The sequence below is a fragment of the Salmo salar genome, chromosome ssa06 (assembly GCF_905237065.1).
Source record: "Salmo salar chromosome ssa06, Ssal_v3.1, whole genome shotgun sequence".
In the NCBI taxonomy this organism is placed as follows: domain Eukaryota; kingdom Metazoa; phylum Chordata; class Actinopteri; order Salmoniformes; family Salmonidae; genus Salmo; species Salmo salar.
In genome coordinates this window covers 11,971,078-11,989,647 of record NC_059447.1, presented here as the reverse complement: position 1 = coordinate 11,989,647, position 18,570 = coordinate 11,971,078, and the positions used below count along the sequence as shown (strand labels likewise).

Sequence of the window (18,570 nt, the reverse complement as noted above, 5' to 3'; positions counted from 1 at the left end):
CTAGTTAACTACACATGGTTGATATTACTAGTTTATCTAGCCTGTCCTGCGTTGCATATAATCGATGCGGTGCGCATTTGCGAAAAAGGACTGTCTTTGCTCCAACGTGTACCTAACCATCAACAACAATGTCTTTCTTAAAATCAATACACAAGTATATATTTTTAAACCTGCATATTTAGCTAATATTGCCTGCTAACATGAACTTCTTTTAACTAGGGAAAATGTGTCACCTCTTGCAACAGAGTCAGTGTATAGTTTGGGCCACCTGGCTTGTTGCGAACTGTGAAGACTATTTCTTCCTAATAAAGACAGCAGACTTCACCAAACGGGGATGATTTAACAAAAGCGCATTTGCGAAAAAAGCACAATCGTTGCACGAATGTACCTAACCATAAACATCAATGCCTTTCTTAAAATCAATACACAGAAGTATATATTTTTAAACCTGCATATTGAGCTAAAAGCAATCCAGGTTAGCAGGCAATATTAACCGGTGAAATTGTGTCAGTTCTCTTGCGTTCATTGCACGCAGCGTCGGGGTATATGCAACAGTTTGGGCCACCTGGCTCGTTGCGAACTAATTTGCCAGAATTTTACGTGATTATGACATAACATTTGAAGGTTGTGCAATGTAACAGGAATATTGAAACTTATGGATACCACCCGTTAGATAAAATACGGAACGGTTCCGTATTTCACTGAAAAAAAAAAAAAAGTTTTGTTTTCGAGATGATAGTTTCCGGATTCTACCATATTTATGACCAAAGGCTTGTATTTCTGTGTGTTTATTATATTATAATTAAGTCTATGATTTGATAGAGCAGTCTGACTGAGCGGTGGTAGGTACCAGCAGGCTCATAAGCATTCATTCAAACAGCACTTTCGTGCATTTTGCCAGCAGCTCTTCGCAATGCTTCAAGCATTGCGCTGTTTATGACTTCAAGCCTATCAACTCCCAAGATTAGGCTGGTGTAATCGATGTGAAATGGCTAGCTAGTTAGCGGGGTGCGCGCTAATAGCGTTTCAAATGTCACTCGCTCTGAGACTTGGAGTAGTTGTTCCCCTTGCTCTGCATGGGTAACGCTGCTTCGAGGGTGGCTGTTGTCGATGTGTTCCTGGTTCGAGCCCAGGTAGGGGCAAGGAGAGGGACGGAAGCTATACTGTTACACTGGCAATACTAAAGTGCCTATAAGAACATCCAATAGTCAAAGGTATATGAAATACAAATCGTATAGAGAGAAATATTCCTATAATAACTACAACCTAAAACTTCTTACCTGGGAATATTGAAGACTCATGTTAAAAGGAACCACCAGCTTTCATATGTTCTGAGCAAGGAACTTAAACGTTAGCTTTTTTACATGGCACATACAGTGGGGGGAAAAAGTATTTGATCCCCTGCTGATTTTGTACGTTTGCCCACTGACAAAGAAATTATCAGTCTATAATTTTAATGGTAGGTTTATTTGAACAGTGAGAGACAGAAAAACAACAACAAAACGCATGTCAAAAATGTTAAAACTCTTGTTGGCAATCACAGAGGTCAGACGTTTCTTGTAGTTTGCCACCAGGTTTGTATAGAGAGAAATAGTCCTATAATAACTACAACCTAAAACTTACCTGGGAATATTGAAGACACATGTTAAAAGGAACCACCAGCTTTCATATGTTCTCATGTTCTGAGCAAGGAACTTAAACGTTAGCTTTCTTATATTGCACTGTTACTTTCTTCTCCAACACATTGTTTTGCATTATTTAAACCAAATTGAACATGTTTCATTATTTATTTGAGGCTAAATTGATTTTATTGATGTATTATATTAAGTTAAAATTAGTGTTCATTCAGTATTGTTATAATTGTCATTATAAAAAAAAAAAAAAAAAAAAACGATTAATCGGTAGTGGCTTTTTTGGCCCTCCAATAATCGGTATCGGCATTGAAAAATCATAATCGGTCGACCTCTAGTCATTATGGGGTATTGTGTGTAGATTGAGGATTTTTAAAAAAAACCAAAAAACATTTTAGAATAAAGCTGTAACCTAACAAAATGTGGAAAAAGTCAAGGGGTCTGAATACTTTCCAATTCACTATCTTTGACTCTGAATTATTTAAAAGGGATGTGTTTATCTGCCAAAGGAATAAATATGGAGGAGAAATGTCCTGGAGCGAACTCGGGGTCAGGAATACAGGAGATGGTGGCTATATCAGAGTAGAACATGTCATGTAAAAACCATTGAGGAGAGATGCATTTAAAAAAGAATATCTTAATTAAACAAGGATTTGTATTTCACTGTTTGGTATCTTTTTAATACACATACTATGGGACAATGATCACTGAGATCATATGCAAATACTCCACGAGACAAATATTTATGAAAGTTATTAGAGCGATTTCAATCAATGGGGAGTTAACAGGGTTTTTCACATTTAGCCGTGTGGGTTTTGAGATCAGTAGTCAGATTAAACAACGTGTATATACTCTTAAATTGATCTGAGGCCGGGGATAGCCAATCCAGATTCAAATCCCTTAAAATGTCCAACTCTGGGCCTCTCGGGTTGTGCAGTTGTCTAAGGCACTGCTATGCAATCTGGTTTCAGAGCTGGTCATGGGTGCACCTCAGCCACGCTCAAGGTCCTAAACGATATCTTAACCGACATCGATAAGAAACAATACTGTGCAGCCGTATTCATTGACCTGGCCAAGGCTTTCGACTCTGTCAATCACCACATCCTCATCGACAGACTCAACAGCCTTGGTTTCTCAAATGATTGCCTCGCCTGGTTCACCAACTACTTCTCTGATAGAGTTCAGTGTGTCAAATTGGAGGGCCTGTTGTCCGGGCCTCTGGTAGTCTCTATGGGGTGCCATAGGGTTCAATTCTTGGGCCGACTCTCTGCTCTGTATACATCAATGATGTCGCTCTTGCTGCTGGTGATTCTCTGATCCACCTCTACGCAGACGACACCATTCTGTATACTTCAGGCCCGTCTTTGGACACTGTTAACAACCCTCCAGACGAGCTTCAATGCCATACAACTCTCCTTCCGTGGCCTCCAACTGCTCTTAAATACAAGTAAAACTAAATGCATGCTCTTCAACCGATCGCTGCCTGCACCTGCCCGCCCGTCCAGCATCACTACTCTGGACGGTTCTGACTTAGGTATTTGTAGTTGTCCACATATTCTAAGTGCCTGGTTAGACTGTAAACTCTCCTTCCAGACTCACATTAAGCATCTCCAATCAAAAGTTACATTTAGAATTGGCTTCCTATTTCGCAACAAAGCATCCTTCACTCATGCTGCCAAACATACCCTTGTAAAACTGACCATCCTACCAATCCTCGACTTCGGCGATGTCATTTACAAAATAGCCTCCAATACCCTACTCAATAAATTGGATGCAGCCTATCACAGTGTCATCCGTTTTGTCACCAAAGACCCATATACTACCCACCACTGCGACCTGTATGCTCTCGTTGGCTGGCCCTCGCTTCATACTTGTCGCCAAACCCACTGGCTCCAGGTCATCTACAAGACCCTGCTAGGTAAAGTCCCCCCTTATCTCAGCTCACTGGTCACCATAGCAGCACCCACGTGTAGCACGCGCTCCAGCAGGTATATCTCTCTGGTCACCCCAAAAGCCAATTCCTCCTTTGGCCGCCTCTCCTTCCAGTTCTCTGCTGCCAATGACTGGAACGAACTACAAAAATCTCTGAAACTGGAGACACTTATCTCCCTCTCTAGCTTTAAGCACCATCTGTCAGAGCAGCTCACAGATCACTGCACCTGTACATAGCCCATCTATAATTTAGCCCAAACTACTACCTCTTCCCCTACTGTATTTATTTATTTTATTTATTTTGCTCCTTTGCACCCCATTATTTCTACTTTGCACACTCATCCACTGCAAATCTACCATTCCAGTGTTTTAATTGCTATATTGTATTTACTTCGCCACCATGGCCTATTTATTGCCTTTACCGCCCTTATCTCACCTCATTTGCTCACATTGTATATAGACTTATTTTTCTACTGTATTATTGACTATGTTTGTTTTACTCCGTGTGCAACTCTGTTTTATGTGTCGAACTGCTTTGCTTTATCTTGGCCAGGTCGCAGTTGTAAATGAGAACTTGTTCTCAACTTGCCTACCTGGTTAAATAAAGGTGAAATAAAAAAATAAAAATAAACTGCATCGCAGTGCTAGCTGTGCCACTAGAGATCCTGGGTTAGAGTCCAGGCTCTGTCTCAGTGGTCTAAGACACTGCATCACAGTACTAGCTGTGCCACTAGAGATCCTGGGTTAGATTCCAGGCTCTGTCTCAGTGGTCTAAGACACTGCATCACAGTGCTAGCTGTGCCACTATAGATCCTGGGTTAGAGTCCAGGCTCTGTCTCAGTGGTCTAAGACACTGCATCACAGTACTAGTTGTACCACTAGAGATCCTGGGTTAGAGTCCAGGCTCTGTCTCAGTTGTCTAACACACTGCATCACAGTGCTATCTGTGCTACTAGAGATCCTGGGTTAGAGACCAGGCTCTGTCTCAGTGGTCTAAGACACTGCATCACAGTGCTATCTGTGCTACTAGAGATTCTGGGTTAGAGTCCAGGCTCTGTCTCAGTGGTCTAAGACACTGCATCACAGTGCTATCTGTGCCACTATAGATCCTGGGTTAGAGTCCAGGCTCTGTCTCAGTGGTCTAAGACACTGCATCACAGTGCTATCTGTGCTACTAGAGATCCTGGGTTAGAGTCCAGGCTCTGTCTCAGTGGTCTAAGACACTGCATCACAGTGCTATCTGTGCTACTAGAGATCCTGGGTTAGAGACCAGGCTCTGTCGCAGCCGGCCGCGACCAGGAGGCCCATGGGACTAGCGACTCCTGTGGCGGGCCGGGCGCAGTGCACGCTGACAAGGTCGCCAGGTGTACGGTGTTTCCTCCGACACATTGGTGCGGCTGGCTTCCGGGTTGGATGTGCATTGTGTCAAGAAGCAGTGTGGCTTGGTTGGGGTTGTGTTTCAGAGGACACATGGCTCTTGACCTTTGCCTCTCCTGAGTCCGTACGGGAGTTGCAGCGATGAGACAAGACTGTAACTACTGCCAATTCGATACCATGAAATTGGGGAGAAAAAAAGGGTTTAAAAAAAATTAAGAAAAAAATGTCCAACTCCAAGGACAAAAAAAGTAGACTGAGCATTTGAGTCGCTGGATGCAGGGGCTGGGAGAGCAGTGTTGGCAGAGCTCAGTCTACCCTGATGAAGCTCCCGTCTAAGGAGTGGAGCTGCTGCAGGGGATTTGAGTGGCTGCAATGCTCCATTCTGGGTGTGTACAGGAGGTCTTGGGGTGGCTGCTATGGGGGCAGGAGTGTCCCAGGCTTGTCCTGAGTCGTGAGGGTAACCAAAACTAGCCTGAGAGGGAGGTTGTGGGGGAAATTGAGGAGGGTGGTGTGGAGGGCAGTGTGGCTAGCGACGCTCCAAACTCTCAGCATATGAGGGCTGATTATGTGAATGATGCATGGTGTGGACTGCATCATGTGGGTGCACTACCTTCGACATTGTTTTTGCCAGACCCCAGGGTAGTGGTCGGTGCTGTGCTGGGGCGGGCCTTGTCTGGTAGAGCTGTGCTGGGGCGGGCCTGGTCTGGTAGAGCTGTGCTGGGGCCGGGCCTGGTCTGGTAGAGCTGTGCTGGGGCCGGGCCTGGTCTGGTAGAGCTGTGCTGGGGCCGGGCCTGGTCTGGTAGAGCTGTGCTGGGGCCGGGCCTGGTCTGGTAGAGCTGTGCTGGGGCGGGCCTGGTCTGGTAGAGCTGTGCTGGGGCGGGCCTGGTCTGGTAGAGCTGTGCTGGGGCCGGGCCTGGTCTGGTAGAGCTGTGACTGAGTACGGCTTGGGCATAGCTCGCTCTGGATAAGAGCGTCTGCTAAATGACTTAAATGTAAATGTAAATAGCTCCTTGTATCTGCATGCAGTTCCTGGGAGAGAAGTGATGTGGGGGGGCAGTGTTGCTTGCCTGTTCTCCAGTCTCTGTGAGACGCCACAGGATGCAGGTCTAAAGGAGTGTCTGATTTTGTCTCAGGGAGTTGGCGGCTGGTCTGCTGCTCCTGTGGGGTGAGGTGGACTGGCCACCCAGTGCAACATCCTTTAACGTCCTGGCGAAGGTGGAGACTGCCTCTGTACAGGCGTACATTATCCTAAAGACAGTCCAGGCTGAGGGTGGGACAGTAGGCCAGGTGCACGTTGGGCCAGGTGCACTTTGGACCATAGCACACAGTCCCGAGAGAGGCTGGCATTTACCCTCTGGATGGTGGCAGGGTGGAAATCTCTCCTCTGGAGCAGGGTAGACGTTACTGTCTTTGCAAGGGGGGAAATGGTGGAGGCCATCTCTGTCACTCCCCTTAGTGATGTGATCACCCTCTCCTGTTGGGCATGCAGGTCATTGGTCCACGTGTGAATGATGATATGACTTGGGGAGCCAAGCTCGGCCACAGTAGCTCTGTCCGTTGTGGGGCACCATAACTTTGACATCATTTTATTTGGGAAAAGTTGATGCTCTAATATAAACTTGCCATTTGATTGATGGGAGTAATTACAAGCCATGAGATGGGGATGGGGGGGTCGGCTGGGTTGGTGCATTGGTTGTTTGGTTGGATTGGTTTGTAGGTTCTGATTCAGCTGTTGGCCTGGTCCAAGGTGTTTGTGGAACTAGAGTGGATGGTGGTAGCTGAGAAATACTTGCCTTGGCTCATGTAGCTCCTTCTACAGGTCCTGCATGTGGCCAGTGTTGACTGTACTGGACAGTTACTCTCTAAGTCTGCGGACTTCCATCCTGAGAGCCTGGTTGTCCTCCTCAACATTTTTCATTGCACACTGCTGCTCCCGGATCTCCTCCCTATGCTGACGCACCAGGCTGATCATCTCCTCTATAAGATGCTGTGGTACTGCAGGTGTCACGTGTGAGAGAGGCATGCTCAGGGCTGTGTCTGCTGCAGGTGATGGAGGGAGAGGGACACTGGGGACTACATACTGGGGCACAGAGGGAGTGGAGGCTGTTGTAGGTGGTGACAGTGGAGATGTTGTAAGTACAGCAACAAGAGGTTTTATTTAGTTGAAGTAGTAGATCCAATCAATCAGAAATATTTGGTCTCGCCTCCTGAGTGGGGCAGCGCTCTAAGGCAGTGCTAGAGGCATCGCTACAGAACCGGGTTCAATCCCTGGTGCGGCTGGCTTACGGGTGAAGCGAGCAGTGTGTCAAGAAGCAGTGCAGCTTGACAGGGTTGTATTTCAGGAGGACACATGGCTCTCGACCTTCGCCTCTTCCAAGGCCGTACTGGAGTTGCAGAGATGGGACAAGACTGTTAATTACCAATTGGATATCATGAAATAGGGGGGTAATAAATATATATTTGGTCTAATGATATTCTATGTACAATACTTCTGCGGTCAACAGGACAGAACTAGCCCGTCCCCCTCTACCCTGCCAGAGTCCCCGAGTTGCAACTCTCCCGGTAGCGCCTTACTGCAGGGTCTGAAGAGAGTGTCTTCGTTGCTGATCGACTGCAGGAAAACACCAGGGCAGAGTGGAACTTCGAGAGGTGGACACGAGGAAGATGGAGATTTGATTTCATCAAGTAAGAACAATGTTGTATGTGGATTAGACTACAATCTGCTTCTGAAACTTCTGTTAATTGATTGATAAAGAATGTACACTCAATGCCAGTTTATTAGGTACACCCATCTTGTACCGGATCAGAGCCGCCTTTTCCTCCAGAACAGCCTGAATTCTTCGGGACATGGATTCTACAAGGTGTCGGAAATTTTCCAGAGGGATGTTGATCCATGCTGACGTGATGGCATCACGCAGTTGCTGCAGATTGGACAGCGTCACATTCATGCTGCCAACAGCCCGTTCCATCTCACCCCAAAGATACTCTGTTGGGTTTGGTCGCAAACAATGTTCAGATTGGCTGTGGCGTTAAATCGTTGCTCAATTGGTATCAAGGAAGACGTGTGCCAGGAAGACATTCCCCACACCAGTACACCGCCGCCAGGCTGGATGGGTCCATGGGCTCATGCTTTGCACACCAAATCCAGACTGCCATCAGCATGACGCAACAAAAAAACGGGTTTTGTCGGACCAGGTAATGTTTTCCAATCCTCAATTGTCCAGTGTTGATGGCGTGCCCTCTGGAGCCGTTTCTTGTTTTTAGCTAATAGGAGTGGAACCCGGTGTGGTTCTCTTCTGTAATAGCCCACCCGTGACGAGGATCGACTAGTTATGCATTCCGTGATGCCGTTCTGCACCCCACTGTTGTACTGCGCTGTTATTTTTTTGTGGCCCGCCTGTTAGCTGGCACGATTCTTGCCATTCTCCTTCAACCTCTCTTATCAACGAGCTGTTTTCACCCACAGGACTGCCACTGACATTGTCTTTTGTTTGTCACTCGTTTTGCCTATTCTAACTTTTAATCAAACCGTAACTGAATGTCTCTACCTGTCTGCCTGTTTTAGGTAGCAAGCCACAGCCATGTGACTCACTGTCTGTAGGTGTACCTAATAAACTGGTCACTGAGTGTACTGTATTTATTGATGATCATTTTTGTTTATGGACCCGTATTTCATAAACCTAGTTATTCAATGTCTTTGTTTCACAGGGGACACACCTAAACGTGGTTATCTCGGTGGGAGGGGCTTATCTGCTCAACTTCAATCACATGTTGCTGACGAGGCAGAGAAGTGTCTCTCCAGGTCAGAACACTTCAAGAAACATCAGCAGAGACGTATAGGGAAGAAACGTCACCACTGCTGCTCTGACTGTGGGAAGAATTTCACTAGCCGGAGTTGCTTCATTATTCACCAGCGGATTCACACCGGCGAGAGACCGTACTTCTGCTCTCAGTGTGGGAAGAGGCACATCTCTGCAGGGCGTCTTAAAGAACACCAAAGAATCCATACAGGAGAGAAACCTTACAGATGCTCACAGTGTGGGAAGAGTTTTGCTCTATCTGGCACCTTAAAATCTCATCTGAGAATCCATACAGGAGAGAAACCGTACTGCTGCTCTCAGTGTGGGAGGAGTTTTACTGTATCTACAGCCTTAAAATCTCATCTGAGAGTCCATACAGGAGAGAAACCGTACTGCTGCTCTCAATGTGGGAAGGGTTTTACTGTATCTAGCGCCTTAAAATCGCATTTGATCATTCATACTGGCGAGAGGCCTTACCCCTGCCTTCGTTGTGGGAAAAGCTTTGTTAGTGCAGGAAACCTAACTGTACACAAGCGGATACATACTGGAGAGAGGCCTTATAGCTGTGATCAGTGTGGAAAGAGCTTTGCTCTAGCTTCCGTGCTGACTTCACACCGGCGCATACACACTGGAAAGAAACCTTATAGCTGTGAACAGTGTGGGAAGAGCTTTGCCGTAGCTTCCTCCCTGACTAGACACCAGCGAACACACACTGGAGAGAAGCCTTATGTTTGTCTATGTGGAAAGAGCTTTGCTCAGTTAGGGACAATGAAAAGTCACCAGAAAACAAAAACGTGCCCTATTTCATCTCCCTCCTATACGGCACCAGTTCCAGATCCCTAAATAAACGATCAATAAAAAACTTCTAGTGAACTGGCATGCATATCCATCTCCCATTGTTAAACATTTGCCATAGTCTGATTACCATGGTAACCTCTGTGGAGCATAATATGCAGCTCTGATCTAGGATCAGGTCTCCCCTGTGTCTATGTAATATCACACATTGGGATTTAAATGGATAAATGTTATCATAGAAGATGTCATAGTCAACCTGTGTGTGTGTGCTCATAAAACTAATCAATGATACGTTGGATAATCGATCAAGACAAGAACTATGCATATTGTCTTGTAACACCGGTTAATGTAATAACTTTTAGATCTGTAATGTAATATCTTGTACCCCAGAAATGGAACGTAAATCACAGAAAATAGATCCTGTGGTGGCAGCTGCAGAGATTTATTTGGGTATATGAGATTTGACTTCAGAAGAGTTACATGGCGTGTTGAAGGGTGATGTCCCGTCCTCCCAGGCCGTTGGGATGGTGCAGGAGCAGATATGGTCAAAGTAGTGGAATGGGGTAGTGGGTTTTTATTGCGTAGGTGGCAGCTGCTGAGAAGTACCTGGTTGTACAATGTTTTACTGCAGAAGACTTATAAGATGTTTTGAGATAAAGAAATATACGTAAACTCAGCAAAAAAAGAAACGTCCTCACACTGTCAACTGTGTTTATTTTCAGCAAACTTAACATATGTAAATATTTGTATGAACATAAGATAAACAACTGAGACATAAACTGAACAAGTTCCACAGACATTTGACTAACATAAATTGAATAATGTGTCCCTGAACAAAGGGGGGGTCAAAATCAAAAGTAACAGTCAGTATCTGGTGTAGCCACCAGCTGCATTAAGTACTGCAGTGCATCTCCTCCTCATGGACTGCACCAGATTTGCCAGTTCTTGCTGTGAGATGTTACCCCACTCTTCCACCAAGGCACCTGCAAGTTCCCGGACGTTTCTGGGGGGAATGGCCCTCACCCTCCGATCCAACAGGTCCCAGACGTGCTCAATGGGATTGCGATCCGGGCTCTTCGCTGGCCATGGCAGAACACTGACATTCCGGTCTTGCAGGAAATCACGCACAGAACGAGCAATATGGCTGGTGGCATTGTCATGCTGGAGGGTCATGTCAGGATGAGACTGCAGGAAGGGTACCACATGATGGAGGAGGATGTCTTCCCTGTAACGCACAGCGTTGAGATTGCAGGCAATGACAACAAGCTCAGTCCGATGATGCTGTGAAACAGCGCCCCAGACCATGACGAACCCTCCACCTCCAAACCGAAAGAGTACAGGCCTCGGTGTAACGCTCATTCCTTCTACGATAAACGCGAATCCGACCATCACCTCTGGTGAGACAAAACCGCGACTCGTCAGTGAAGAGTACTTTCTGCCAGTCCTATCTGGTCCAGCGACGGTGGGTTTGTGCCCATAGGCGACGTTGTTGCTGGTCATGTCTGGTGAGGACCTTCCTTACAACAGGCCTACAAGCCCTCAGTCCAGCCTCTCTCAGCCTATTGCGGACAGTCTGAGCACTGATGGAGGGATTGTGCATTCCTGGTGTAACTCGGGCAGTTGTTGCCATTCTGTACCTGTCCTGCAGGTGTGATGTTCAGATGTACCGATCCTGTGCAGGTGTTGTTACACGTGGTCTGCCACTGTGAGGACGATCAGCTGTCCGTCCTGTCTCCCTGTAGCGCTGTCTTAGGTGTCTCACAGTACGGACATTGCAATTTATTGCCCTGGCCACATCTGCAGTCCTCATGCCTCCTTGCAGCATGCCTAAGGCATGTTCACGCAGATGAGCAGGGACCCTGGGCATCTTTCTTTTGGTGATTTTCAGAGTCAGTAGAAAGGCCTCTCTTTAGTGTCCTAAGTTTTTATAACTGTGACCTTAATTGCCTACCGTCTGTAAGCTGTTAGTGTCTTAACGACCGCTCCACAGGTGCATGTTGATGAATTGTTTATGGTTCATTGAACAAGCATGGGAAACAGTGTTTAAACCCTTTACAATGAAAATCTGTGAAGTTATTTGGGTTTTTACGAATTATCTTTGAAAGACAGGGTCCTGAAAAAGTGCCATTTCTTTTTTTTTTACTGAGTGTTACAGTTGAAGTCGGAAGTTTACATACACCTTAGCCAAATGCATTTAAACTCAGTTTTTCACAATTCCTGACATTTAATCCTAGTAAAAATTCCCTGTCTTAGGTCAGTTAGGATCCCCACTTTATTTTAAGAATGTGAAATGTCAGAATAATAGTAGAGAGAATGATTGATTTATTTCAGCTTTTTTTTTTTCTTTCATCACATTCCCAGTGGGTCAGAAGTTTACATACACTCAATTAGTATTTGGTAGCATTACCTTTAAATTGTTTAACTTGGGTCAAACATTTCGGGTAGCCTTCCACAAGCTTCCCACAATAAGTTTTGTGAATTTTGGCCCATTCCTCCTGACAGAGCTGGTGTAACTGAGTCAGGTTTGTAGGCATCCTTGCTCGCACACGCTTTTTCAGTTCTGCCCACAAATGTTCTATAGGATTGAGGTCAGGGCTTTGTGATGGCCACTAAAATACCTTGACTTTGTTGTCCTTAAGCCATTTTGCCACAACTTTGGAAGTATGCTTCGGTTCATTGTCCATTTGGAAGACCCATTTGCGACCAAGCTTTAATTTCCTGACTTATGTCTTGAGATGTTGCTTCAATATATCCACGTAATTTTCCCTTCCTCATGATGCCATCTATTATGTGAAGTGCACCAGTCCCTCCTGCAGCAAAGCACCCCCACAACAGGATGCTGCCACCCCCGTGCTTCACGGTTGGTATGGTGTTCTTCGGCTTGCAAGCCTCCCCATTTTTACTCCAAACATAACGATGGTCATTATGGCCAAACAGTTCTATTTTTGTTTCATCAGACCAGAGGACATTTCTCCAAAAAGTACAATCTTTGTCCACATGTGCAGTTGCAAACCGTAGTCTGGCTTTTTTTATTGTAGTTCTGGAGCAGTGGCTTCTTCCTTGCTGAGCGGCCTTTCAGGTTATGTTGATATAGGACTCGTTTTACTGTGGATATAGATACTTTTGTGCCTTTTTCCTCCAGCATCTTCACAAGGTCCTTTGCTGTTGTTCTGGGATTGATTTGCACTTTTCGCACCAAAGTACGTTCATCTCTAGGAGACAGAACGTGTCTCCTTCATGAGTGGTATGATGGCTGTGTGGTCCCATGGTGTTTATACTTGCGTACTATTGTTTGTACAGATGATCGTGGTACCTTCAGGCGTTTTGAAATTGCTCCCAAGGATGAACCAGACTTTTGGAGGCCTACAATATATAATCTGGTGCAGTCTTGGCTGATTTGATTTTCCTGTGATGTCAAGCAAAGAGGCACTGAGTTTAAGGTAGGCCTTGAAATACATCCACAGGTACACTTCCAATAGGCTAATTGATGTCATTTGAGTCAATCAGAAGCTTCTAAAGCCATGTCATCATTTTCTGGAATTTTCCAAGCTTTTTAAAGGCACAGTCAACTTAGTGTATGTAAACTTCTCACCCACTGAAATTGTAATGCAGTGAATTATAAGTGAAATAATCTGTCTGTAAACAATTGTTGGAAAAAAATTGTCATGCACAAAGTAATGTCCTAACCGAGTTGCCAAAACTATAGTTTGTTAACAAGAAATTTGTGGAGTGGTTGAAAAACTAGTTTTATTGACTCCAACCTAAGTGTATGTAAACTTCTGACTTCAACTGTGTATATATACATATATATATATATTATGAGATAGTGGTATATAGGTGTAGGTTTGGTTGGTGGTGAAATTCTTTCTTTTTTGTGTCACATGTAACATGATTGAAGACACCCACTACTGCAAAGTAGGTGGCAGCATGCACAAACAAAATGTGCAAATGCCATGACACCGAAGAAGACAATTTCCGAATGCCTGACTTCTGTGGAGGCTGCATCGTAGTAAATGCTCTATGGCCAGTGATGTCCTGTCATTCAGGGCATGTGGGGCAGAAAATATATATATATATATTTTTAATTGTTGGCTGTTTTGCATGTTGTTTTGGCATTAATACGTGTTTCATATCAGTTTGCAAACAACTTAAAAAATTTCATGAGTTAATAAAGCTGCATACAAGCATTGTTTATTTCTTTCTTAAGGCAGCTCCAAAATGCAGGTGTTTCAGCCTAGCTCAGGTTTCAGCTTGTGGTTGTGGGACAGCCAGCGGAAAATACAGAACATAGGGGTTGGTAATGTTCTCTAGTTGCGCTGTGTTGCACATTTTCTGAACATTTGTCATAATTAGCAATGAATTTCTATCCCCTCTTGTCAGACTTCGACTGCATATTTTCTTCCAACCTGAAAATGTTGTGAAGCCACGCCGATTTTCTGAATTGCATTATGGGCCCGAAAAGTACGGAAGTAGTGTCCACTTCTTGTATACTTCGTATTTTGTCGAATGTAGTACGACATTCGGGAATTTTTGGCATTCTAACTATGACTAATAAGCACACTGCATACTCAATTTACCTCACAAATAGTACGGATAGTATGTGTATTCGAACACAGGTTAGGTCACAGAAAACTCTTTGGGGAGAGCTCGACTGGGAAAATACGTTTTGAACGGTCATCCAACTCGGAAATCCATTTCGGGAACTTGGGCCTCTTTCTAGAGCTCCGACCTGAAAATCATTGACGTCATGATTCAACCTTTGTTTTTTTCCCAGAGTTTTCAGTTGTCTTGAAAGCACCATAAATCCAGAGAATGCCAGACTTTGATTACAAAATTTGCCCACAAGGACCGTCGCACCACCTTGCTGTTCAAGTGTGCACAGCACAACAAGGTGAGTCCAAAAATGTATTGTATGCTGCTGCATAAATTATGTAATATGCCAGGGAGATATGTATACTGTAGTTAAGAAAGTAATACTAAGTGTATGTTGTGTAGTAAGCTGTTAATAGCCCATGTGCCTCACCCTAATAATTTGGTACCTTTCCCCCTCATAACTTAGCCTACTGTTCTGACTTGGTGGTGTATGTTTAGCCTATAGCCTGTTTTAGAGAAATTTCGTCATTGAATATTGTAAGAGCTATCATCGTCTGCTACATACCCCCTTTATTTATACTACAGCCTGACTTGGTGTACAGGGAGAATAGCCTACTGTAAGACCAGCCCATATTCTGAATTCTGTCGCTGTATATTTCAAAAGTGCTGAACAAATAGTTATATTGACTACTACTACTACGTTGCTCATTGTTTTAATTGAAATTACGGATTGCCTCATCTGCTCACCGTTCCCTTATGTCATAGTTTGTACATCTCAATTGTTAGTAGAAACCACATTTGTTTAAGCAAGTCAGCCATATCAGATATGCTTTTTTTTAAAGGCAGTAAATGAGGCTGAATGAACTGTTAGGCTGCCAGACAAGGCGCCACTAATAGCCAGGCATAGCCAGGGTAAGGATTCATTCCATGGTGCTGAAAAGATAGCTCTGCTGTTGGGACAGCTTTATGTAGGCCCTAATACTTAGTGGGTACCATTTGTCACTGTTACAGTGCAATTCATGTATTGTTTAGTGTTCTGTTGTTGCTTTGCTGGCATGCACCCCCAAAAATGTTTGGGGTTTGCCCCACCAAGATTTACATGCTGAAATCGCCATTGTGTATGGCCACTGCAGAAGTCTGATTGAACATAAATCGGGCTTTACTGGTTCACTGCACGGATTGCGTATTGGTAATCGGTCTGTTATTTACGAGGCTACTCTTACTGGGCCTCAGCCAATAACGGACTCTCTCTGGAAGAGAACGTTGTCAGAGAGGACGAGGCAAAGAGGCCCAACTCGCGCCATCTAGCCATGATCTAATTTGAAAGACAATAGCAAGGGATTTCACTAATCTCAAATTCAGCCTGCCACTTTCCAGCAAACCAAAGCCAGCCATAGACTGCAAGTTGTTGTTTCTATAAATACCTTAGAATTGTTGTGATTTTAATTAGATTTTATTTGCAAATGTTAAAACGATGCAACCACACGTGGACATAATGCAGTTACAATCATTGAGGATGACGCCAACAACCTGATTCAAATAATTTAAAGTTAAAATAGATTAATGATATATTGATTATAGCAAAAACAACCTACATTTTTTAACATTAATTTAACATACTATATTGAGACAATACAAACAGTTATTTTCTAGCAATAAATGAATCCCTAAACCGCATCACCCACTTGTAGAAAAGTGTTTGACTATGTATAGTAGGTGGCGGTACAACTTAAACACCACAGAAGAAGCCGAAAAGCATCAACAGGAAGTGCTTTGTTACCGTCCTCTATTGCGTTTTTTAAGCCAAATAAAAATCCACAGGCTTTTGCTGGATCTTTTCTGATGTAAAATTAGTCTCTACATGAGACTTTTTATTTGTCCCAATTTAAATCGAGTTTTGATAATTAAGGAGGTGTGATCTAGCTTTTATTTGTTTGAACGCTGTGACAAAGAAATGAACTGCAGCGTACACATTTACTGTCATGTTTTTTTTACTTGAAGAAACGTTGAAGAAAGAATATAGTAGCTTCCACTATGGATCGGGTAAGTTTGTTTGACTTTTATGAACAATACGCCTAGTGTGGTGTGTAACATGTCTAGGTCTTCATCTTTGACCTTTCAATAACCATGCGTTCGATTTGAACAGCAGGACAAAACAGCATGGTGGTAATTTCAGCCAAGTAGCCTAATAGCATATCCCACACAGATTGATACAAGCAATGCGCAACCAGCAGGTAAAGTCAGAACCAGGGAGAAATAATTAGGCATCGGCAACACCAATGATGTATATAAACCCTGGATTGCTGATGCTATGTATTGGCCATTGAGAGGCTTTGGTTAACCTCTTTGAGGTATTTTCTGAACACCTTCTCACTTTGTTTATCCTGATGTCAGTTAGACCACACACAGTTTACACACATTTTTGGCGCCCAAATAAAAAAGGACAGTTGAAAATAGGTGATTGTTGTTGCTAGGCTACCAGTTAGTGCTTTTAGCTTGTGTTTGCCCCGTCTTTATACATGGGGAATACAACAATGATAGCTAGTGTCGAAGAATGATATGGAGTTAATATTAGTCAAATTATTGAGCATGTCCTTAGCGCAAATAATTATCAGATTGTCCTTATTTAGCATGTCAAGATCCTAATGTGGTCCTCAGTTGAGCCTATCAAATCAAATTTTATGTCACATGCGTGGAATACAACGGTTGTAGACCTTACAGAGAAATGCTTACTTACAAGCCCTTAACCAATAATGCAGTTTTAAGAAAATCCCTAAAAAAGTCAGCGATAAGAATAACAGATAATTAAGAGCAGCAGTAAATAACAATAGTGGTACTGGTACAGAGTCAATGTGCGGGGGGCACCGGTGTCGAGGTAATTATGTAGATAGTATCTATGCATAGCCACTTTAATACCTCTAACAGAGTTGCAGCAGCGTGGTGGGGCAATGCAAATAGTCTGGGTAGCCATTTGATTAGCTGTTCAGGAGTCTGTTTAGAAGCCTCTTGGACCTAGACTTGGCGCTCCGGTACAGCTTGCCCGGGGGTTAGCAGAGAGAACGGTCTATGACTAGGGTGGCTGGAGTCTTTGACAATTGTTAGGGCCTTCCTCTGACACCACCTGCTATAGAGGTCCTGGATGGCAGGAAGCTCGGCCCCATTAATGTACTGGGCCGTTCGCACTACCCTCTGTAGTGCCTTGCGGTCGGAGGCTGAGCAGTTGCCATACCAAGCAGTGATGCAACCAGTCAGGATGCTCTCGATGGTGCAGCTGTAGAACCTTTTGAGGATCTGAGGACCCATGCCAAATCTTTTCAGTCTTCTGAGAGGGAATAGGTTTTGTTGTGTCCTCTTCACAACTGTTTTGGTGTTCTTGGTCCATGTTAGTTTGTTGATGTAGACACCAAGGAACTTGAAGCTCTCAACCTGCTACACTGCAGCCCCGTCGATGAGAATTGGGGTGTGCTCTGTCCTCTTTTTCCTGTAGTTCACAATCATCGCCTTTGTCTTGATCACGTTGAGGGAGAGGTTGTTGTCCTTGCACCACATGGTCAGGTCTCTGACCTCCCTATAGGTTGGCTCATCGTTGTCGGTGATCAGGCCTACCAATATTGTCATCAGCAAACTTAATGATGGTGCTGGAGTCGTGCCTGACCGTGCCGTCATGAGTGAACAGGGAGTACAGGAGGGGACTGAGCATGCACCCCTGAAGGGCTAACGTGTTGAGGATAAGAGTGACGGATGTGTTGTTACCTACCCTTACTACCTGGGGGTGGCCCGTCAGGAAGTCCAGGATCCAGTTGCCGAGGGACGTGTTTAGTCCCAGGGTCCTTAGCTTAGTGATGAGCTTTGAGGGCACTATGGTGTTGAACGCTGAGCTGTAGTCAATGAATAGCAGTCTCACATAGGTGTTCCTTTTGTCCAGATGGGAAAGGGCAGAGTGCAATAGAGATTGCATCATCTATGGATCTGTTGGTGTGGTATGCAAATTGGAGTGGGTCTAGGGTTTCTAGGATAATGGTGTTGATGTGAGCCATGACCATACTTTCAAAGCATTTCATGGCTACAGACGCGAGTGCTACGGGTCGTTAGTCATTTAGGCAGGTTACCTTTGTTTACTTGGGCACAGGGACTATGGTGGTCTGCTTGAAACATGTGCGTATTACAGACTCGGAGAGGGAGAGATTGAGAATGTCAGTGAAGACACTTGCCAGTTGGTCAGTGCATGCTCAGACTACATGTCCTGATAATCCGTCTTGCCCATCGGCCTTGTGAATGTTGACCTGTTTAAAGGTCTTACTCACATCGGTGGCGGAGAGTGTGATCACACAGTCGTCTGGAACAGCTGATGCTCTCATGCATGTTTCAGTGTTACTTGCCTCGAAGCGACATAAAGTTATTTAGCTCGTCTGGTAGGCTCGTGTCACTGGGCAGCTCTCGGC

The 18,570-nt window shown here is 44.5% G+C and overlaps 1 protein-coding gene across 6 annotated transcripts in view; it reads left to right on the top strand.

The window, feature by feature from the left end:
• Positions 1 to 18,570, top strand: part of LOC106606298 (zinc finger protein 239) — a 68,915-nt gene that overhangs the window by 10,120 nt on the left and 40,225 nt on the right. For 3 of the 6 annotated variants that reach the window (XM_014202489.2, XM_045719744.1, XM_045719745.1), the window contains 2 exons: positions 7,445 to 7,625; positions 8,649 to 9,617. The exons of the other annotated variants lie outside the window; for them this stretch is intronic. In XM_014202489.2, the coding sequence (XP_014057964.2) occupies positions 7,445 to 7,625; positions 8,649 to 9,583 (1,116 nt within the window). In that variant the 3' untranslated portion in view covers positions 9,584 to 9,617. Of the gene's footprint in view, positions 1 to 7,444; positions 7,626 to 8,648; positions 9,618 to 18,570 lie in introns of those variants that run through there. 6 annotated transcript variants of the gene reach the window in all.